General features: G+C 61.9%; 1 protein-coding gene across 4 annotated transcripts in view; it reads right to left on the bottom strand.

The window, feature by feature from the left end:
• Positions 1 to 22,686, bottom strand: part of APBA2 (amyloid beta precursor protein binding family A member 2) — a 67,849-nt gene that overhangs the window by 8,164 nt on the left and 36,999 nt on the right. For 2 of the 4 annotated variants that reach the window (XM_036232060.1, XM_036232061.1), the window contains 9 exons: positions 12,418 to 13,381; positions 11,778 to 11,858; positions 10,933 to 10,969; positions 6,757 to 6,902; positions 6,009 to 6,044; positions 4,865 to 4,951; positions 3,685 to 3,870; positions 1,585 to 1,764; positions 626 to 838 (listed from right to left, as the gene is read on the bottom strand). In XM_036232060.1, the coding sequence (XP_036087953.1) occupies positions 626 to 838; positions 1,585 to 1,764; positions 3,685 to 3,870; positions 4,865 to 4,951; positions 6,009 to 6,044; positions 6,757 to 6,902; positions 10,933 to 10,969; positions 11,778 to 11,858; positions 12,418 to 13,341 (1,890 nt within the window). In that variant the 5' untranslated portion in view covers positions 13,342 to 13,381. Of the gene's footprint in view, positions 1 to 625; positions 839 to 1,584; positions 1,765 to 3,684; positions 3,871 to 4,864; positions 4,952 to 6,008; positions 6,045 to 6,756; positions 6,903 to 10,932; positions 10,970 to 11,777; positions 11,859 to 12,417; positions 13,382 to 20,536; positions 21,053 to 22,686 lie in introns of those variants that run through there. The other 2 variants (XM_036232063.1, XM_036232064.1) reach the window with 2 other exon arrangements.

Raw genomic sequence — 22,686 nt, forward strand, 5'->3', positions numbered from 1 at the left:
GCCTCCAGAGCCACTGACCGAGGCCCCTGCCACGTCGGTGCGTGTCTGCGTGGCCCGTGGGGCGCTCACCTCTCAGCAGACGAGGGGGGCAAGGGGGCAGACCACAGCGGGGAGGGGAGGGGACGGCTCCGGCTACAGGGGCCTGGGGCAGACCACACGCAGGCTCCTGTCTGGAGACAAGGTGCAAGGCCCTGCAGCCTGAGGCCCCAGGGAGCCTGTGTCCTGCCCAGGCCAGCGGGGAAGGCCCTGGGCAGCCTGTCCGCCTCCAGAGGCCCAAAGCTGCGAGCTCACGGGTCAGGTGGTCAGTGTGGCCTCCCTTGCTTAAGACTTGCCTCCCAGAGTCACTAAGGTGACCCCCTTCCCCATTCACCTAGGAAGTGGACTCAGCGCTAACCTGGGGGGTCCCGGGCAAACTGGACAAGTCAGTCTCCGTCCACCACGGTGCTCGGCCCCCACCTGGGGTCAGTGTGCGCGGACCCCGGGCCGTGTGAAACCAAACGTGGCCTCCCCACCAGGGCCCTGCGGGGACCTCGGGGTGTGGCACGGACTCGGGCGGGTCTCGACTCAGGCTCCAGGTCACGTGGGAACGGAAAGGCAGCGGGGACAAACGGGGGGGGGGCCCCACCTTGATGATGCTCTGGCAGGTGGCGAGCGGCAGCCCCACCAGGCTGGTGCCGTTGACGGACGTGATCTGGTCCCCGATGCTCAGCTTCCCCGAGCGCGCGGCGGGCCCCCCGTTCATCATGTTGGCCAGGATCACGGTGGGCAGGATGGAGCCCCAGCCCGACTCCACCACCACCACGCCCAGGATCTCGCCCTTGTGCTTCTCCAGCTGCAGCTGCAGGGAGGCGGCGGGTGGCAGGCACCCCGCCCCAGCCCCCCTGGGGGCCGGCGTCCGCGCCCCGCCCCCAACGTGGCTCCGGGGTCCCGGCTCCCTGTCCGCCCTGTCCCCCAATCCCTGCGGCCAGAGGGGTGTTCTTGGCCTCCAGGCCACAAATCCCGACCCCGGCCTTTGCTCTCGTCCAGAAAAGCCCTCCCGCTCCCTGTCAGGGTCCCTGGCTCTGCCGGCCGTGCATGCGGCAGGAAGCCAGGGCGCTCGTGTAACCAGCAGCCTGGTCATCAACACGTCTGTGCCCCGTTCACTCACTCATTCCCTCCCCCGCCCCTCGCCCGCTCGTCCACTGTCACCCGTTCGCAGTCACTCGGAGGCTGTCCCCACAGCGCCTGCGCCTGTCTCAGGATCTCCCGGGACCCCCGAGACGGCGTCTGCCTCCGGCAGCTCCGAGCCCCGGGGCCGAGCGCCCTGCCCGCCTGGAGACGCCGCCTAGATGCCCCGCAGACGCGTCTCCGGGGCCTGCCAGCGGCGGCGGCCAGGGCACGTGTCACTCCGGTGCCTCACGTAAGCGCTCGGCTCCACGCGGGGGCGAGACCCACATGCAGGGGGCACCGTGCTGTGGGGGCGGTGACCTGTGTGCGGCCCACGGAGCCGTGCTCCCGAGTCCCGTCCCCAGGCCTGGGCCGGGGGACACGCCGGGCCGCTCCCGGCCGCGGCCACGTGCTCGGAGGGCGGTGGCGCGCGCTCACCTCCTTGCAGTTCTCCGACTTGGAGAAGTGGACGAGGTCGTCGTTGTACATCTCCTGGGTGCTGATGACATCGCTGTACTCCTTCTGGCTCAGGTCCTCAGGGTTGATGCCGTTGGCCCTCAGGAACTCCTGGTAGGCCACGCTGAAGGCCTGGCCGATGGACTGCGCGATCAGCTGGGCCTGCGGGGAAGGCGGCCTGGAGACCGGCACGGAGCGGGCCACGCGGGCCCAGCAGCCGGCCAGGGCCCGCAGGAGCAGCCGGGGCGCACCTGCTGCCGCCCGCCCACGCCCCGCCACGGGCCACGCGGGGGAGCCCCACTGCCGCCTGTGCCCGTTGGGGCCTGGCCTGGACTGCTCTGAGTTCCCGACATCCCAGGACAAAGCTCCGTGTCAAAAAAGCTCTGGGAAAGTTGCGAACAACGTCATGTGTTTGTTGCTTTTGTGGGTCACTGTACTGCATTTTCTTCCCGCCCATGTGACCCCATAGACTTGAGCCGTGTTCTCTGGGGCATCACAGACCGGGCTGGCTGCCCAACATCACTTCTCCTCACAGCGGAGCCCGGTGTCACCCAGGAGTCAGGCTGTGTATCCGGCCACTTTCAGGGGCAGCGCTGGCTGTGCCAGACAGGGCCAGTGAGGAGCAGGAGACCTGGTGACCCCGGCACGGACCCCGTGGGCAACTCATGGAGCCACAGGCGGGGCTGAGCAGGAGGCCTTCCCGCAACAGGTGCTGACTCCCCGAACTGGCCCGGAAATTGGGCGCCGAGCATTTACAGGGGGGACCGTGGATGTTGGCAAGGGGAGTAAGCCCGGCCTGCTCCCAGATGGGGCATGGTGCCCTGGGGCCGCCAGGGGGCGCTGCTGGCCTGCACTCGGCTGGGAGCAGGTGGGGCATCAGGCAAGCTGGGTGTGGGTCCCTGGGAAGGGGGTGACAGGGAGGCCAGGACCTGCCCCTCCCAGGGTCTGAGGCTGCCTCCAGGCCTCTGGGTCCTTCTCCACCCGCCCGAAGGCCCTGGCTAGGAAGGGCGGTCTGAGAGCACCCCGTCTCTCACTCCTAGGCCAGCACCCCACCTTGGGCTCTGCCAGGACCCTCACCCCACCCAAGTGTCTCCTGCAGCTCTGCCCCCGCCCACCCTGCTGGGTGCAGAAGCTTCCGGGGGCCCTCCCCCGTACCCCCTGGCCTCGGGACGCCCTCCCCCGTGCTCGCGGAGGACACACAACTTCAAGAAACAGCCACGAGGACAGGGCAGCTGTGCCCCCACTGTCCTGAGTCAGGTCTGCCCTGGGGCAGCACAGAGCCCCGGGGCCCCCTCCTGGGTCCCCGCTGCCCCCTGCCAGGCCCGGAGAGGCGTGCTCATTGCATTAAGGAAAGAGCCGAGGCTTTGCAACCCCGTGACCCTGCGTGTTTCAAACTTGGGGATCATTTTCACACTTGTCAGGACCGGGGTCCACGAGCGAGGGCAGAGCCAGACCCCAGGCGCAGGCTGCCTCCCGACACTCAGCCCGTGTGACAATGCGCACCCCGACAACAGACGCACGCACCCCAACAAGACACGCACCCCGACAACAGACGCACATGTAACCTAGCAGACATATGCACCCCAACAAGACATACCCCAACAAGACACATGCACCCCAAGAACAGATGCAGTGCACCCCAACAAGACTCAGTGCACTCCAACAGATGCAGTGCACCCCAACAAAATGCACGCACCCCGACAACAGACACAGTGCACCCCAACAGATGCACACACCCCAAGACACACGCACCCTGAGACCAGACGCAATGCACCCCAACAGACTCAGTGCACCCCAACAGACACACGCACCCTAACAACAGACACGTGCACCCCGACAGACGCATGTGCACCCCGACGACGGATGAGCTGGGCAGGGCCCGCTTGGGAGCGAGGCTGCTGAAGGGCTTCGCTCCGCCGGGCGCGCGACGGCCCCGAGGGGCTGGCCGGGGGGCTGCCCGTCGCCGTCACGCAGAGCGCAGGGACCCGCGCAGCTCCGGCGCGGTGGGCGGCGGGCGACGGCCCCGGGCGGGGTCCCCGGGCCCTGCGGCCCGCGGCGCTCGGCTGGCCGCCCGCGACTTACGTCCTCGGACTCGAACACGTGGCACACCATCTTGTACTGCTTGCGGCCGTCGGGGGCCCCGGGCGTGGTCTCGATGCAGTCCTGCGAGGCCGCCCGCGGCATGCGGCGCCGCGCCATGAGCACCACGATGCTGCCGATGTCCGCGATGTAGGAGATGGTGCGCAGCGCGTGGTCCAGCATGGCCTCCTGCGGGCGGGGCGGGCGCGTGAGGCCCGGCACCGGGGCGGCGGGGACTGGCCGCGCCCTGCTGCGAAGGGCCGTCCCATGCCCGGCCGCGAGAAGCTGGGGCCCCCAGCACCTTCCCCGGCTGTGACAGCAAAAACATCTCTCGCCCCTGCCACATGTCCCCCCTGGGGACCGAATCGCCCGGGCTGCAGCGGCTCCGGCAGGCAGCGGAGCGCCCAGGCTGGCGACTCCCCGGCAAGGCGAGGTCGCTGCCTTCACTCAGCTGTCCCCGAAGTGACGTTGCCCGTCCCCGCCTGATCAGAAGGCATCGTGGCTCCGGACAAGGGTCCCCCCTGCTGCAAGGCCGGGGCCTGGCCCAGCCCTCCAGGGGGCGGAGGGGGCAGGCTTTGAGGTGATATCCCGTGATGGAGCCCAGGCCGCCAGGTCCACTCAGCGGATGTGAGGCAGCCGGCTGGGTGACGGCTGGTGGGTCTGCACACCCCTTCAATGCCCTTGGCCCCCCGCAGAGCTGTCACCCCGATGGCTTTGACCACCTGGCAGGAGTCTGCGTGGAGCTCTGTGCCCCCTGAGGCCACACCCGAGGCTGAGAAATGAGTCACGAGCTCTCTCGCCCCTGCCCCTGTCCACATAGGAAAAGGGGCGTTTCCCAGCCCCTCGGGCCCTGTCCTGCCCCCCAGGAGGAGGCTCCCCCTCCGCCCCACCCGACAGGCCATGCCGGCTCCACAGTCGCCCACGCTTCCCCGTGACACCCCTCCAGCCTCTGGCGACATTTCCAACTTCGGTCACACCAGCTTCCTGCCCTAAGCAGGCATGCCTCAGCACGGCACACTCACTGCGGGGGCCCTGCCCGCCCCCCGGCCAGCCGCCCCAGCGCCCCCAACGGAACCGGGCACGGCTCACGGGGCCTCCCCGACCCCACTCCCCGCGGTCCCCAGAGACCCCACTGCAGCCTCGTCCATGGCCCCTGCAGGGACCTCGCCCCCAGGAGTCTCACCTGAGTGTCGGCGTTCAACACCTTGATCCTCTGCGTGGAGATGAACAGGTCCACCTCAGTCAGGGTCGGCGCGTCGACCTCTGAGTTCTAGGGACGAACGGGGACGCCGTTACGAACCGAACACGCCACGGAGAGGCCGGGCGGCACGGCCACAGCCGCGGCACCCCGGGGCACATGCGCCTGCGGCACGGAGCAGCCCGGAAACGAGCCGCGGGCGCCCTCGCGTGCCGTCTGCAGCTGAGCGCGGTCCAACAGCGGCGTGCGGGGGAGGGGGCCGCGCTGCGGAGGGGGGCGGGGATGCGTGCCGGAGGCCGAGCACACGCCGTGCCCCACGGAGGCGCCGCCTGCCTGCCAGCTCGGGCGCGGCCCCCGAGCCCCTGGCCACCTTCCTCACTGCTTCCCTCCCCGGCAGCTGGAAGGGTCACAGGCGGGGCCGCTGGGCCGGGAGCGAATGTCACAGGGACACAAGTGTCACTGCAGGGGAAAGGGAGTCCCCAGAGCGGGCCCTCTGTCCATGTCCCCAGAAAATGTGTTCCAGGCGGGGCCGGCCGGCTGGCCCCCTCGCTGTCTGGGGTACATCTGGCATCCGGCATTTGACATTTCCCGCATCGCAGGGCAGTTAGCAAGCGCCCGGCATTCGGTAAATGACCACATTTACGCGCAAAAGACTGAAGGTCAACCCGGTGTTTGTGAGTCTGCCCCCGCTCCGGAAACTTCTCAACAGCAAAAGCATCTCACAGGCGAACTGAACCTCTCATCAACCAGACTTAGTAAATTAAACTTAATGAGCCTTTAAATATCAGAACAACTTAATTAATTCTCCACAGGAGGCCTAGGCTCTAAATGCATCTCGTGGCCACATCAAATGTCACATTTAAAAACATCGATGTAAACAGTAACATCACAGTGTTTTAGCACGTTCTGGCTGACAGACTCTAAAAAAATATATAGAAAAAGGGCAACGAATAAACGCTTCTGTCAGTGGGCGGGTAAGGACCGAGCGCGGCTGCTTTCATTCAGAAGCCTAGGGAAGAGGAAGGACCGTTTCCACGTGTCACACGCTCTGTGCTCCCAGCGGAGTCCCGTCCCCGCCCCCGCACAAGACCACCACAGGCACACGAGCAGACCCCGCCATCCTACACACCGCTTTTTTCTTGATTTTAGCAGCCTTCTGCATCCTCTGAGCAGCGTGCAAGAGAAGAGAGAGCCAGGTGGGTAGGCGCGGGGAAGTCGGGGGTGGCAGTTACGTCAGGCTGCGGTCAACGCCCCGGGGCTCAGAGCTCGTGCGCAGGGACAGGTGGGCAGCTGGCACCTCTGCGGGCCACGCGCATCTGCCGAGGGCTGGACGCTCGCGACCACCAGCCGGTGCACGAGGGCGAGACCGAGGCCGGGAGGCGCGGTCCAGGGCGGAAGGGGGCCAGGCCCCAGGGGACAGCGGGCTCTGCTCTGAGCACCAGCAGCAGCACCCCCTGCCCGCATCTCCTCTCCCGGCCACCGCGTGGGCTCCCGCCCGGCGTCCCTCCACCGCCAGAGGCCAGAGGGCGCAGGAGGGCCGCAGCCCGGACCACGGCTTCGCAGCTGGGGCCTCGTCGCACGCCTGCCCCCCCCCCCCGAAAACCAGGCGATCAGCCTAGTGCTGCACGTGCATCTGAGTTTCCCGAGCTTGCGAGCTTAGCACACGTGACTCCTCGCTGCCCTCGGCAGGCACCCCGGACGCCACAGACGTGCGAGCCGGCGCCTGCGGCCTCACCCAGCACGGCGCGTCTGGCATGCTGCGCGGCGAGCACCTTTCACGTCGAGCTGCGGGGCGGCCAGGTGGCTTCCACGAGGAGCGAGCGGCCGCCGTGCCCACCCCCTGCCCCCAGGCGGGGCCCCTCCTGCGCCCGGCCCACCTTGACCCGGCTAACGGCCTCCTGCGCCTGCATCATCCGGATGTTCTTGGAAGGGTTCCGCTCCGACAGCAGCTGCGTGGACCCCAGGTAGTTGGCGGCGAAGATGATCCCATCGATGAGGTCCTCCGGCTCACAGGGCCCTGGAACTGAAGCGGCACGGTTAACGCCTTCCCGGAGGACGGACAGACAAGGCGGCAGGGGTGGAAGGGGCAGGGCAGCGGCCCCCGGCCTCATCACCCCACACCACACAGGGCAAGCAAGCGCGCGGCATCCACACTCGGGCCAGAAAACACCGCACGAACTGTCGGACAAACCACGCCGGGACCCGGGCAGCTGTCGGCCACGGGCTGCGGCTCCGGATGGCTCCCTTTCCCAAACAGGCCCGCATTTCGCACCTGCCCCGAACCCACTGGAGCTCAGGGCGGTGCTGGACACTGCCCGTCGGCCCAATGCTTCTCGGGGCCTCTCGTCCCCTCCTGCGTGGGGCTCCCACTGGTCTGCAGCCCTCGCGGGGGGCCATGTGAACGCTCTCGCCCCCTACAGCCCAGGTCTAGCTGGATAAAGCGGCCCTGGCCCCACCAGCTGCCCGGGGCCAGGGACGTCACCAGACTTCCTGCCACGACAACACGGAAGGTTCCGTCTTCGTGAGATTCAACATGGGCACCGCGCTGGGGGTCGGCAAAGAACCAGGCGGGAAGCGCCGGGGGCTCTGTGGCCTCGGGCGTGCGTGGCCCTGAGCTCGCCGAGGGGCCCGCGTGAGCACGCGGCCACCGGAGTCGTGACTGCAGACACCAGGCCGACCCTGGACTCAGGGCGTCTGTTCTAGACTGCTCTCTGCAGTGTTAGTTTTCCCTAAGTGGCAGGAAACATGGCGCTCACAGCTGGGGTGCCTGGGTGGGGGGCGGGATGTCACCCGAACCTCAGCTCTATGCACCTTGAACGAGAGCTCCAGGGGGTCACATCCTGCAGGTCACCCCGGATCGCGCACATCGGACGCTGGAAGCTGTGGGTCCAAAACAGCAGCTGCGTGTCCCGCACGCCGCACCCCGGGTTGTTAGGGAAATTCGTTAATCAAAAAATGGTGACTAAAGGGAACAAATCCAGGATGTAACCTGCTTGTCCTATATGAACTATGCTCAGGGTCATCAAACACTCGACGAGGGGACATTTCTTTGCATGGAAGAATTCCAGCTAATCAGCAAATAAAACGGTGGGAACGGACCGCCACCATTCTGCCACCTCCGATCAGCTAACGGACCCGGACGCCAATCGCCCACAGCTGCTAAGGAGAAGCAGACGGCACGCGCCTTTGGTGGAAGGACACAACGAGACCTCTGACATCTTCTGGCCCCAGACGACCACGCCGAACCCAAGGAAGCCTCCGTCTAAATCCTGGTCATTTTCCAGGAGTTAGAGGACAGGGACCCAGGTCAATGGTGCGCTCGGCAGAGACCAGACCGCGGGGGCCTCTGCAGGACAAACGGTGCTTTCTCTTCCACGAGAACAACGAAGGAAACAATTATGAGGAGGAAAAAGAGACAGGACTAATGAAATAAAGAGTCGCAAGAGAATTGGCACGTCCAGCGAGCGGCCACACACGCAGCTGCTCTGTGGCTCCCTGTTCAGACAAACAGAACGATATGCAGGTGCCGCCCACGACATAACGACAGCCAGACGTCGTAACTTTTACTCTAGTTGCATTAATAGTGCTGGGATCGGTTTTTAAAAAGGATCTCCTCTACTACAGAGATGCGCACTTGCAACATTTGAAGAGGACCCATGAGGACTGAGACGGACGCTTTAGAACATTCTGGATGCACGAGCCCCGTGCGGCCAGGCTCTGAGCCTGGTGATGGGCATGCAGATCGCGACAGCATTCTCTCGGTTACTTTTTCATGACAAAATAATTAAATGGATGGATCTTTCAAAAAGGTGTCACTTTTAAGGTCATCCTTATGTATTATGTTACGTTGTTTCTTGCATTGTACCCAATCCAACTAGATGAGAGAAAAAAAAGAGAAAGGAAGCAGCAAACATCATTCTCATTTGCAGAGAGTATGATTATGTGCCAAGAAAAAAAAAAACAAAAAACAACTAAAAATCTATTTTAAAAGAAGAAAATTCATGAAGGCAGTGGTTTCAAATTTAATACATCAAAAAATCAATAGCTTTCTTTGTAGGTAAAAATAGCAACAAGTGAGGGGGAAAAAAATGAAACAAAAGATTTGCACAAACAGTAAAAGGGAAAAACCACCAAGGAATAAACTAACGACGTGGGTGCTGAATTCTTATGAATAAAATTTTATTGCTGAAGCTTGAATAAATGGAGATACGAGTCCCTTTGCGGAAGAGAAGATTCTGCATTGTAAAGTAGACGCTTTCCTCCTACGTAGATCAATTTGATGCAAGGCATAAATTAAATAAAGAAAAACAGGAATTTCTGCTGTATAACTAGATAAGCTGATTCTAAAGTTTCTATAGAAAACTAAATATATGGAACGACCCAGGGGATTTCTGAGCAGGAACAGTGGTGACAGGGTAGGAACTGGCCGCAGCGGGGAGCCAAATGCCTGGGATGCCCAGCAAACAGCACGGCCTGGCCGTCCGCTCAGGGTGACGGATCCGGAAACAGACCTAGAAGCACGTGGCAATTTACTGCGTGACCCAAGTGGCATCTCAGGGCAGCGAGGAAAAGTCTCCTTCACTAGTTTGGGTACAGCAGATCGGCTGCTTGGAATAAAGTCCTTACAATGCAATTTTCTCTAATCCATATACCAAAGTACATCCCAGATATAGCGAATGTTTAAACAATTTAAAATAAAATCATAAGAGTTTTAGAAGAAAACTATTTAGAACGATAATCTGAGGAGCGCGAAGGTCATACTAATCTCGAACACTCAGGAACCTCAAAGAAAAAAGATGAGTACAGTTGGCTACATAACACGTTCAGCAGAGTGAAAAATGTACTAAAATAATTAGAATAAAATGGTAATCTGGAAAAAAATGTTTGCAATGTGAATCAAAAGGCTAATCCTTTATATGTAAAGAGCAGCATAAATCAGTAAGAAAACTAAGACCCAACAGAGGAATGGGCAAGAGGAAACACACGGCCCAGGAAGCGGCCACTGACAGCCTGCGAGCTTGTGAAACCGCGTCTGGCTTCGCGGCAGGCGGGGACGAGCCCGTGGAGGGACAGGACACCACCTCGCGCCGTGGCTGAAGCCTGGACCGCACTGCGGACGTGGACGTGCGTGGGGGGACCGGCCCCCGCCGTCCAGCGCGGCGTGCTGCTGGCCTGTGACCCGCTCTGTGGGGAGCTGTGAGGACTCTCTCTCGTCTGAGCACAGGGCAGACACACGTGGCCGCACTGACCGGCGCTGGTCCGCACCCGGTGTCCGCCCACGCCGCCGGCCCCGGCTGCCACTCGGAGAGTTAGGCGGATGGCAAGAAAGTTTGAAGTCATTCATTTCCAAAGATTAATTTACCTCACTATCATAAATATTCATAGAAACGAATTGCCAGCTTATTAGGAGAATTAATAAAATTCGCGTTGTTTATTAGAACATGCCAGCACGGGCAGGAAACGCCTTCTGGCAAAGAGAAGACCCTGCAAGGCCCTTTGCTGTGGCATCGGGGTACCTCTTGGAGGAGCCCCCAGGGTACCGGACATGCGTCGAAGCCAGGGAGGCAGGCTCCCCACGCCAGAATGGGACACACAAGATGCCTGCCAGGCCGGGCTTTGAGCGAGTGTTGAAATGCGATATTAATCCCCTCAAAACAGGTGAGAGAGAGCAGAGGAAAATGAAGGGTCTAAAATAAGAGTAACAGCCTGAATTTGGACGCAGTCATACCCACCCTAATCAAAAGTGTTAGACTGCAATTAGCTGCTTACACAGACACGTTTTGATCCATTACTTCAACCACTGGTGTCAGGCGTGAGGCCGTTGCTGAGGGTGTAAATACGGGGGGATGGCCTACCTACCGTTCCCTTGACGGGGTCCCCCTCGCGCCTGCCAACACGGGCTCGCGCCCTGACCCGCTCCAACAGGCAAACAGCAGGCCTCGGCCCCGACGGGGCGCCTTCCCCGAGCTCCGCAGGAGGGAACCGAAGTGGCAGCAGCGTGCGCTTTGAACCCCTCATCCCCCCGACCTGAGAGAGAAAACGCAGTCACTCACCAGCCACGAAGCTCGGAAACGCCGCCGCCTTCTTTGTCTGTCAGGAGAAGGAAACACGCAGCAGTCTAAGCAGGTGGCCCGCGGGGTCTCACTAAGGCGGGCACCCCGAAGAGAGAAGCCGAACCCCGCCCCCAGCTGGGGTCAGCTCCGCACGGCGACCCGGTCTTGTCCAGGCGCCAGGACGCTGGGAAAGGCGCATGTGGCCCACCCAAGGGAGAACCCGCCTCCACAGGCATTCATAAGAATTAGGGATGGGTCCAAAGGCCACCGTCTGGGACCTGGGGACTCTCCGGCTGGCACACTGCTGCTCGAAGGGGTCGCACGACCCGATGCCCACCCGCCTGCACTCAGCACGGCTTCGCGGATGAGGGGCAGCAGCCTGGGTGGCGTGGTCACACCACTGGCCACAGAACCTCCCACCCCAGGAAGGCGGTGCCTGCTCCTGTCCTTTAAGACAACGCAGCTGGTCGGGAACAGCAGTTCCTGCAGGGTGACTTCTGCCCCCCAGGGGACACTTGGCGATGTTTGCGGACACTTCTGGTTGTCACAAACTTGGAGGCGGGGGAGTTGGTGTGGGCATCTAGTGGGCAGAGGCCAGGGATGCTCCCAGAGGGTTTAGGACCTATCAGATGATGGTGTGAGCACCAGGGACCCCCGGGGGCCCTTGCCAGTGTGACACGTGGGGTGTGGGCCCTCCTCCTCCAGGGCCGGCGGTCCGCAGCCCTCCCCTTAGAGGGTCACCCACTCGGCTTGACCGGGAGGCCCCCGCAGGCCCCGGGCGGGGCGCAGGCCAGAGCCGTGGAGAGGGCGGTGGCCGGGACGGCCCCTCGGCCCCGGGAACTGACCTCCGGGAAGTTGTTGTTGTCACTGGGCCCGTTGAGCTCGGAGCGCTGCTGCCGCCTCGGCTTCTCGGGGCTGCTGCAGACCTGGGGACGGGAGGGAGCGGTGAGGGTGGCGTCCTCGGACGGGCACCCACACGCACGGGTGTCTCCCCGTCTCCCCTGTCCCCGCTGTCACTGCCGTGTCCCTGGACTTAACTCACCCTCGCTGGGGGGTAAGAGAAAAACTCCCGGGCCTGGGCCACACTCCCGGCACTAGCGGGAACAGGCAGGTCCAACGCCAGGCAGACTAAACGCTCCCAGCCAAGGTCCCCTCCGTGGTGACGACCACCACTGCGTGTCAGTGGCCGTGGGTGGGGGGAGGGCCCAGAGGGACGGCGGGAAAGCCGGCCTGGGCTTTGAGGACAGGGGCGACATGCACGCAGAGGAAGATAGGACGGCATCGCCATCCGGAGAGAAATCGGGGCTCAGCGCAGGAGGAAACGGGGTCTCCCTGGGGTGCGAGGTGCAGGGCCAGGTGTCTGGCTGGTCCCTGCCTCCTCCAGCCCCTCTGCTGGGAGCTCAAAGGCCTGTCCCCTGCCACCCCCAAACCCGCGAGCCCTCAGAGCACGCAGGTGGGCCTTCCCGGGGACCGACGGAGACCTACCTGCTCTTGGGCCCACGTCGGCCTGTCCTCAGCAGCCCTGGTCTGGGCCTTGAAGCCTCTCTGCGTGTCCCCGGGGAGCGCGGCCTCGGAAGGCAGGCTGAGGGACGCGGGCCGCCCGTCGTGCCTGCCGGGGCCACAGCGGGCCTCGCCGGGCGGGCCAGCCTCCGCGGGGTCCCCGGGCCCCGGGCCCCGCGCCCGCGCGCGCTCGGGGCTGGCCTCGCCGGCGCTGGCGATGCTGCTCGTGCTCAGGCTCATCTTCACCTCGGCCACGATCTGGTCGATGTCCTCCTCCTGGTCGTCCGGGTCGCCGTCCCCGCGCCGCGGGCGGCCGGGGGGCGCGCTGCCCGCGTTCCCGTTGGCCTCTGGCGGGTAGTAGTCCTGGTAGCCCCCTTCGCTGGGACAGTAGTGGATGCTGCCTTCCTGGTCCTGGGCCTCCAGGATGGAGGCGTCGTCCTCCGGGCTGGGGAGGCGGCCGCCCCGGTAGCCCAGGCCGCCCTCGTCCCCGGGGGCGCGGGGGTGCGGGCCGGCCGAGTCCCACTCCTCCACCGCCTCCTGGCACTCGTCCGTCTGCAGGTGGCCGGCGCCGTGGGCCAGGCAGGCCTCGCCGTTGCAGTCCACGCCCTCCAGGTAGCTGTCGTCCTCCGGGCAGTAGCGGATGTAGTAGGTGACGCCCTCCTCCTCCTCGGGCAGGCCCTCGTCGTAGTCCTCCTCCTCCGAGGTGTTGTTCACGTAGTCGGAGCCGGAGTCCGCGTCGGGGCTGTGGTCGTGGCAGCCGCGCTCAGGGGCCGCGGGGCTCTCGGGCCGCAGGGCGGCCGGCTCCGGACCCCGGGGCAGCGCGGGGTCCTGGCCCTCGGGCTCCTGGCCCGGCCTCGCCCTGTGCTCCAGCATGCTGCTCGCTGTGCTCTGACGCTTGCGGTTGGCCATGGCGGACGCTCACGCGGCCATCGTCACCTGGGGGCAGCCGCTGGGGGAGGAAGGTCGGAGAGAGCAGAGTCAGAACCCCAAAGAGCCCCGGGGGACCTGCCAGAGCGCTTCGCCGCACATCTCTGCAGAGGACGCGGCGCTGGGAACGACAGCACCCGTGTGCGGGGCTGGGCGCGGCCGCGGGACAGTATCCCACGCCGGCCTCGGCCCCACGAGTGCTGGCTTTCTGTGCCACATGCAGGGAGTGAGGTCCCGGGTTCGAGGAGGTGCGCCAAAGACCAGGCCCAGAGCTATGGGTGGAGCCGACGTCGGCAACCGCCCCCCCAAACCTGCCCTTGAAACTGTGCCGGAAAGAGAGGCGTGGGGGTCTCTGAGGACACCCCACTGCCTACGGGACAGATAGCGCCTCCTTGCCAAGAAACACGAGACGCTCCCCAGAGGCCCGGGCCCCCTGCCCTCCCCCCATCCCGTGAGTCACACGCTCTCCTCCCAAGTGCCATTCTGGTCCAGGGACCACCTGACCCATGTGGAGAGGCTTGACATCTTTACGGCCTAACCAGAAACCTGTGTCTGAGCTGGCGCTGCCCTGGACCCCCGAGATCGAAAGCCCATTCCCAGGCCCTCCCCACCCACTCCTGTCCACGAGCGCTTTCGTGATGCGGGCTGCCCCCTTCCAGGTCAGGTGTCCCCTGCCTTAGGGGAAGGAGGAGCCCCTAAGGGTACACATGAAGGACCCACGGAGAATGCCTTATTCTCCCACAAGACAGATAAGATCTGCATTGCTCAGCATATTTGCACAGGTGCAAAGCACCAGGTCTTCGAATGTCAAGGTTGATGGCTGAGGTACCATCGACCACGACATAGTGAGGAAGGTAAAAAAATGTCATGCCTGAGGAATTCCACTTCCGGCCACGATGCACCTGCCTGTGCCAGCCTAAACCTCCCATCAAGAACAACTAGAAACTCTGGGTGAAAGTTAAAAAAAAAATCCCCGTAAAAGCATCACACAGTGGCCCAGGCAGCTGGCCTCCTGACGAGCGAGAAAATACAACGAGATGAGCCCAAGGCTCTGCTCTGCGCTTCCCCGCGGCATCTGCAGCTTCGTCCCAAGCAGGAAGAGGTGGTTAAGGGGCAACGGGACCGAGCAGAACTTCTGCAGTCTCGTGAAGCTGGGGAAACAGGAAGGTGCAGGTTAGGGCCGCTAAACTAGTGAGAACTTGAGAACTCAAATTCCTGGCGAGAGGGGGACAGAGGTGAGTCTGATATTTGGGGTTATCAGGAGAAAGAGAAAGTTGGAAGAATTCAAACACAAAATAGTCCTGGATTATAACCTGAAGTACAAAATATTATAAAATAAATGAATACATGTGGATGTAAATAAATGAATAACTGAATAAATGAAGAAATGACAAATAATCTGTCAGATACTGCCCCCTCCTGGAGACAGGGTATAACTTGCCGGTCAGTAACAGCAACGGTCATTAAGTTTTGGGCCCCAGGTTTGGAAACGGAGACTGGCACTTTGCCCTCTGAGTCTACTGACCAAAGCCCATCACCCCTGTCTAACCACGAGAAAAGTACCAGGCCAACCTAAACCGAAGGATGTCCTACAACACACCTGGGCGGAACTCCTCAGAACCTTCAGGGTCATCAAAAACAGGGCACGTCTAAGAAGCTATCGAATCTAAAAGCGCCTGAAGAGACACGAAGGTCACATTGAACACGGTATCCTAAGTGGGGTCTTGGAACAGAAAAGGGATGACAGGTAAAAAGTAAGAAGATCTGAACGCAGTATGGACCACACTTGCTAGTCACGCATGAGTCAGTAGTGGTCCATAACCTGCAACAAATGTACCGTGGAAGATGCTGGTAACAGGGCAGGGTAATGTGGAAACTCCGTCTACCGTCTTCTTGACTTCTCTGTAATTCCAAAAGTATTCGAAAGTAAAAAAATATATATTTTTAAGTCTATGGCCACCCCACCCTGAATAAGCCTAATCCCATCTGATCTCAGTAGCTAAGCAGGGTCGAGCCTTATTCAGACAGAGAGCAATCAGTATAATTTAAACGATTGAAAGACTTTCTCTAGAGGGAAATCATGGAATTGGGGTTTGTAATCAATGCGAAAAGGAAAAAAAAAAAGTCTCATTATTCATAGTCCACGTAATTATGCATCTAGAAAACGTAAAAGAATCTATAAATAAACTATTAGAATAACTGAATTTAACAAAATGGTTGGATACAAGGGAAATATATAAGAAACAGTCTTGCTTATACATACTTGTGAAAAGCAATTATAACACGGAATTAAAAAAAAAAAATACCACTTACAATCACAGCGACAGCAGCAAACCAAAACAACACCCAAGCTCCCTGGCTGAAATCTAACGAAAGGCGTCGTAGATACAAAACTAGAAAACCCATCAAGAGAAATTCAGGGAGACGCAAATAATAGTTCACGAACTGGAAGACCTAACATGATAAAGACGTTCGCTCCTCTTCATGAATCTCTAAGTCAAAGGACTCTCTTCAAAATCTCGGCAGGGTTTTATATTCCCAATCTCACACACAAATACAAAGGGTCAAACGTAGCAAGACAACTGAAGAGAACAAATGTGAAGGCCTTTAAACTAGCGGAGGTAAATAAATACTCCTAATAAAATCGCGAGATACGGTGGTATTGGTACGAGCATGGGCCAGTGGGACTGGACGCAGACTCACACCCATTCGGTCACCTCGTTTACGGAAAAGTGACATTGCAGAGTGTTACGATCATGCCATAGGGGTTGGGATCGACCTCGGCATACAGGACTGGCCCGGATGCTGAGACTGGCAATGCCGCCCACATTCCAAGAGGGAGTGGAGAAGTTAATGACCCACGTATTGTCTTTCTGGGGAGAACATGGCAGGCACAAAAGCCAGACCCCAGACGGCTTGCGTGGCCGGAGAGAAAGTGGGGGCGAGCGGCCCTCGTTCAGGGCGTGAGGGAGTCTGCACGCCGTGGCTGGGCGCGGTGCCGGGGGTGCCCCGCGTGCCCCGCCAGCCCCAGACGGGCTTGTCACCTCGGCCCCGCCCCATGGGGGCCGGGAGGAAGAGTGGGAGGCGGAGTCTGAAAGCCGCCCATCGGTCAAGCCCCAAACCGGACCCAGACCCTCTGCAGAGTGCAGAGGGGGAGCAAAGGCCCTGCTGGATCAACCGAAAAAGCATCGTTAGAAACACGAGTCTCGGCGTCCACTCCACAGCGTCCAGCAGGTCTAAGTGACAGTTCCCACGAGGAAGCTCGAGACACCGGCATGGGAGAAGGGGCTCCTGGTGCGCACGGACTTCCCAACCAGCACCAGGGGCATCACCTCACAGCCGAGCCGGCTGCTCATCATCAAAAACACCTTGGAAAGCGAGAAGGAGTGTGAGAAAAATATTTGCAATTCACCCATCTGACAAAGGTCTCAGGTGCTGAATATGTAAAGAAAACCCAACAACAACAAAACGAGCGAAAGACTATATCCAAAAGGACGGTAAAAACAGCCAGAAAAAAAAAGGAAACTGAGCATCATTAGTCCTCAGTGAAATGCAAGTTACGACCACAGGATCCTAGAGCACACCCACCGGAGTGAAATGAACGTGGCTGACAACACCGATTTCCAGCAAGGACGTGGGAGAAACGGACCTCAGACGCCTGTGGGTGCCCAGCAGCGTTCGCCCGGATGCAGACCCAGCCTCGCCTCTGACCTGTCGATAAGCCCGTCCCTCGGGAAACACTCGACAGAAAAGCAACCGTGAGCACACCGACTTCCCAGCGGCAACTACGACCCGACACTGGAGGAGCTCACTGTCCATCGAGAGGACGGGTGAGTTCCTGACACCGAGTCGAACTTCGTGACGGTGACGGCCAGGGAGCTACGGCCACACTCGACGCCCGTGGACGACTGTCCCTGCGCAAAAGAAGCTGCCATGAATGAGCACGCGCTGGAGAAATTCATTCGGGAAATTCTGCGTTAGCAAAAACAGTAGCCGGCGATAGGGCGCTGGTCTCCTGTGGGCGCGGAGGCTGCGGCTGGCGGGGGCAGGGGAATTCCTGGTCCCGGCGGTTTCCTTCTCCCCTTGGCTGGCAGTTACATGTGTGTGTTCCCTCATAGGAGGTTCACGGCCACGAACACTTGGGATCTTTGTACTTCAAACGAAAAGCTAACGTTACCAACATGTCATGGCCTATGTCGCTGGTTTGGGGCACTCTTCAGAACAAAGGCTTGGCGGGCCCCTCCCGCCGCCAGCACTGGTCAGTGCGGTGGGCCAGCAGGCGGTGTGGACGGTCGGCGAGGGGACGCGGCCGGGGTGGGACCAGAGGGGGCACCGCAGGGTGGGCCCCGCCTGCTGTCACCACAACGCCCTGTGGGTCAGGCCTCCTGGGCCCTGAGGCTGCTGCACCGGGGTCAGGGGCACTCGGGGAAGAACACAGGCCACGGTCACTTTTACTAGTGCAGCTTCTGGAAGGACGGGCCAGCTGGCTTCCACCACACACACACACACACACATGCACGTATAAAACACACACACACCACAGACACACACTACACACAGACATACTCATGTACACGCACATGCACGCATACAAAACACACACATCACTTACGGACACACACATACTCACACACACCACATACACACACACCACTTATACACACACCCCATACACTCACACACACACATCAGAGACACATGCACACATGCGCAAAACATACACATCACACTCACACGCACAGCACTTACATACACACACACACCACTTACACACACACATACACCACTCACAGACACTCACACACACACACCCCGCCCAGGGGAGCGGCGCCCTCCCGGGCCAGACGGGAAGGAGGACGGAGACGCGGTCAGGGTGGCATGCAGGGACAACTGGAGGGGACAGACTGGAGCCCCAGGCCAGCAGGGGGGGAGGGCCGGACAGGCGCGGGCATCACTGCGGGAAGGAGCCGCGTGTGCGGGCAGCTCTGTGACCGTGTGGCCGTCCTTGAAGTGGCGATTCGGTCGTGTGCACGAGATACGCACAGGGGTCCCTCTCCTCTGTGGTGAGAGTTTCTGTGTGAACGGGTCTCAGTGCCCAGGGCGCGAGGCACCTGTCACCACCCCACACCCTGCCCCCGACCTCTCCTCACCTGGCCGAGCCGACGCTGCCTGTCAAACAAGAGCCCCCAATCCTTTGTTGGATAAAAAGCACAGGCCTCGGGTCGCGGAGCACCTTTCCCACCAACGCGGGGCTGGGCCTGGGGCCACCTCTACCCCCCTCACCCCCACCCTGTCTCCACCCTAACGGAAGGACACTGGTGACCTGTCTCCCAAGGACAGAGGTCGGTCTGCGGCAGCCTGGACCGTACGCAAACACTCCGCGGTTAGCTCTGCCACCGGAGGGGATTCGCGGTGCCGCTCTGAGGGACTCGGGGTCCTCGGTAAACGCGTGTGCTGCCGACCCACCAGGCCCGCAGAAGCGGCCGGGCGAGTGGACCCCGCTGCGGGGGCCCGCCCTGCGCTGAGCACGTCCCGTGTGCGAAGGGCTCGCGGGGCAAACGCAGTTTGGACAGCGGTGAGTGAAACAGCAAAAGATGTCACTGTCTCGCAGGACTGCTCCAGGCCTTGGGCAGGGCGCCCCGGAACTGCCTGAGAGTGGGCAGAAGAGACCTGTGTCCCAGGCCGACCTGAACGGGGGGGTCTCATGGGAACGCCACCGAACGCGGGCTGAGAATGTCACCATTAATCTCATGTAATTAATTAGAACCGGATAGAACTAATTAGAGCTGAACGTCGTTCATAAAACGTTAAACAAGGAAAAGGCTCGCTTCCTCCAATCCAACACACCAGCTGTGCCGGGCGCAACCTGGGGCGCTCACTGTGTTTTCTTAACCCATTTTCCACCTTTTAAAAGAAGGACTGGAGAGTTTTTCTCTCCATGACGTGCGGCTTTTAAAAGCAAGCTGGCGTCAGCGCAGGGGAAGCGCACTCGCCGAGCGTGCACACGGATCGGGGGGCTCGCCCCTGTCCTCTCCTCGGCCCCTCCCTGGACAGACGCCGCGATACCGGGGTGCCGCCGCGCGCTCTGCACGCCGCACCCGTGCTGTGGTCCGTCCTCACGACGGTCCCCCCACACCACGAGTGCCCACTTTCCAGACGGGGCGAGCGAGCGCGTGGAAGTTTGGGTCACTGGAGCCGAGTGGCGGTGACAGGGACGGCCACCCTGCACGCCTCGTCCGTGCGGGGCAGCGGGCCGGGCGTGGGGACGGACGGGCAGCGAGCTCCGACGCCCTGGCAGGAATGCGCAGAACGGGCTGCGATGTGGCGAAAACGCCCAACGAAAGCCCCCGCACGGTGGCCACGAGCCTCGTCTGTCAAGACGGTGAGCAGCACGCGGAAGGGGGAGCCCCGCACCTTGCGACGTCCGGCTCTTCATCTAGCTTGACGTTGAACGTCGCACTCGTACCTCTCCCGACACTCGCCTGTGTGCACGCCGTGGGCAGGGCTCTCGTTTTATCTTTCCCACGAGGACGACCAGGGTACAGTGGCGAGGGTGCCTGGGAGCAGGGACGGTAACGTTGGGGGGTGCTCCGGCCTGAACAGACACTCATGTGCTGTCTACAAGGAAAACTCGCAAACTCTGACGAACCGAGGCCTCCAGGCGAGCTGCAAGGCAAAGTCTTCAAACGCTAATAACTGTTATAAACTCCAGCATGTATTATTTTTCTCCTTCTGGGCAAGAAGCTGCATCTTTGGAATAAAAAGCTCAAACCTCGAGACGCTCATTTGTTCAAATAATCTGGTAACAAACTGGATTTAAAATTCATCTTCAAAAGTCTCAGTTTTGAAAACAATGGTTCTGCTAGGGAAAGTGGCTTCTAAACACATTATTAAAATGCTTAAGAATATCATATGTCAACTGTAACTGAAAAGTAATTTTTTTAGAAAAGACTCTAGGGTCTGGGAGATCTCGCTTCCTGTCCCAGGCCCTCCGGAGGCCTTTCACACGTGATCAGCTGACTGAGCGGGGACTATTGTTTCAAGGTGACTCTTTCCTCCCCTGGGGCCACCCGGGGGCGGAGCTGGGAGCAGAGACGTACAGGATTTCCATCCATTTAAAAACCCATAAATGTTCTCCAAACGCAGCTGGCTGCAGCGTTCAGCATCTCTCACTTACCTCCGGCGTCTCTGCCTTGACAGAAGGTGCTGAGGCCCCGCCAGAGGCCGGGACCTGCTCCCGCAGTGCCGGGCCGGGGATGGAAGGGACTCGGGCCCCTTCAGTCTGCCACGGATGTGCCCTTGCGCAGCCGCTGCCGGCTTCTGCCCAGAGCCGTCTACACTGCAGCTCCCTCACAATTCCCCGTAGCAAACCAGCCTCTTGTTTTGGAGGTCCTTGCAACCCTGAGTATGAGGAACCGTAACTCAGGGACGAGAGTGGTGCCAGGGGAGGCAGGGGCGAAGGCACAGGGGGCTGCGGGGCGGGCCGGCCACTGCCCAGCCCCGGGGAGAGGAGCGGGGGTGCACAGGGGGCCCCGCCCGCCGGGCTCCCATTATTCTGTCCGAGGCAAAGGAGGCTTCTGTTTCTGCTGCCGGGAGCCTGTTGCCCCCAGTTCCCCTGCGTCCCGTGGAGAGAGGCTGGAATTCCGTGTTCTACTCAGGCAGCTCGGGGTCGCTGATGGCAGGGTCATCCAGGTGGCTGAGAGCCAACCTTACCAAATGAGGACAGTGCCGGCCAGCGCTCAGGGCGGGGTGATGAAGCGCGTGTGGTCCAATGTGACCGTGAGGGCCCAGCGCACCAGGGCGCTGAGCCCGCACCGAGCCTCCCGTGCCAGGCGCTGCTTTGCCGATGTACCCCTTCATCACCCCCCAGCACCCCGTGAGGTGGGGAGGTCATGTCGCCCCCACTTTACAGACACGGAACTGAGGCACATAAGGGTTACTAGCGGCATGCCTCGGGCCACACAGGGGCTGCAGCTGGGCCCTGACCCAGACAGGGTGGCCCGAGGGCCCACGCTCAGCACCGGCCCCCCAGCCTCTGAGGGGCCAGCCACACAGGGCCGGCTCCAGGGCGGACACCGGGGGGCGCACTGAGGGGGACACGGGCCACACACGGCCACGTGCCGACACAGACGGGGAGGGCGTCTTGGGAGGATCGCAGAGGGAGACTTGACTCGGGGCTGCACCTCTGGAGAAGGGAGCCCCGCGGCTTCCCTGCCGGGCGCCCCAAAGAAGCCATGCCATCTTTGCTAAGCTGGCGGGCGGCCGGGCGCCCTGGGGACAACCACCGGGCGTCGGAGGACCACACGCCTGGCCAGCAGGGGCGGACTGGCTGCGAAGAGAACCGAGGCCCGAGGGCGAGGGCGTCAGGCACCGCGTGCCCTCCAGGGTGGCCCGGGGCCCGGCAGGGCCAGCGCGTGGGGACAGGGCGGGCCGGCCGGCGACCGAGAGGGCTGCTCAGAGGAAACGGGATGCCGGCAGGACCCGCGGAGCAGGAGCCCAAGGAGGTGGGGACGGCGAGGGCGGGGTGCGGGAGGCCCAGCCCGGAATCGGGGTGCCGGAACCAGGCCGGAGGCAGGCAGGCTGGGGGGTTCAGAGCTCGGCCCTCTGGGAGGACGCAGGTCACAGCTCGTGCTGCAGCCTGAGGCACACTGAAGCCAGCGCGAGTGGAGGGGTCGGACCGCGGGGTCGAGACCACCCCCCCGCCCGCCGCCACCACCAGGCACAGCGCCCTCTGCCCCAGCCAGATGCTGCGGCCCACTGAGCAGCCAGGCCCGCGTCCCCTGTGCTCGCAGAGACGCGATCCGGCCCCGGAGCAGGCAGAGCCCTGTCCTCCACCGGCTGCGCTTCGGGCTGTGGGGGCGGACCTGCCGCTTGTCACGAAGGGACGTGAGCCGCAGCCCAGAGCCGCACACAGAGGTCCTTGAGGTCGATGCTGTCACAGCTGCCAAACGGCTCTGCTGTGACGCGAAGCTGGTGGGAAGGAGGGCCCCTTGTGGAAAACCCGTGGCCACTCCTTGCGGTGCTCCCGGGGCAGCCCGTGCGGCCCAACCGGGGGACCTGAGGGTCCCACTATTAACACCCCCTCACCCCCAGGGCCAGGGGCGGGAAGCGCCACAGCCGCCCTGGCCCCAGTGACTTCGGGCGACACTCCCGTCCTGCACCCGGAACCCGCAGGCGGCTTCACAGCCCTCCAGGGCTCAGGACGCTGGGCCGGCACGGAGCCGGCCACGGGCGGCGTCTGACCTGTGACAGGAAGAATGCCGCTCAGCACCGCCGCGCTGCGGCCTGGGAAGGGCGAGCTGGGCGGGCGATGTCGCGAGGGCCAGG

Source organism: Rousettus aegyptiacus, unplaced genomic scaffold (genome assembly GCF_014176215.1).
Source record: "Rousettus aegyptiacus isolate mRouAeg1 unplaced genomic scaffold, mRouAeg1.p scaffold_m13_p_14, whole genome shotgun sequence".
NCBI lineage: Eukaryota > Metazoa > Chordata > Mammalia > Chiroptera > Pteropodidae > Rousettus > Rousettus aegyptiacus.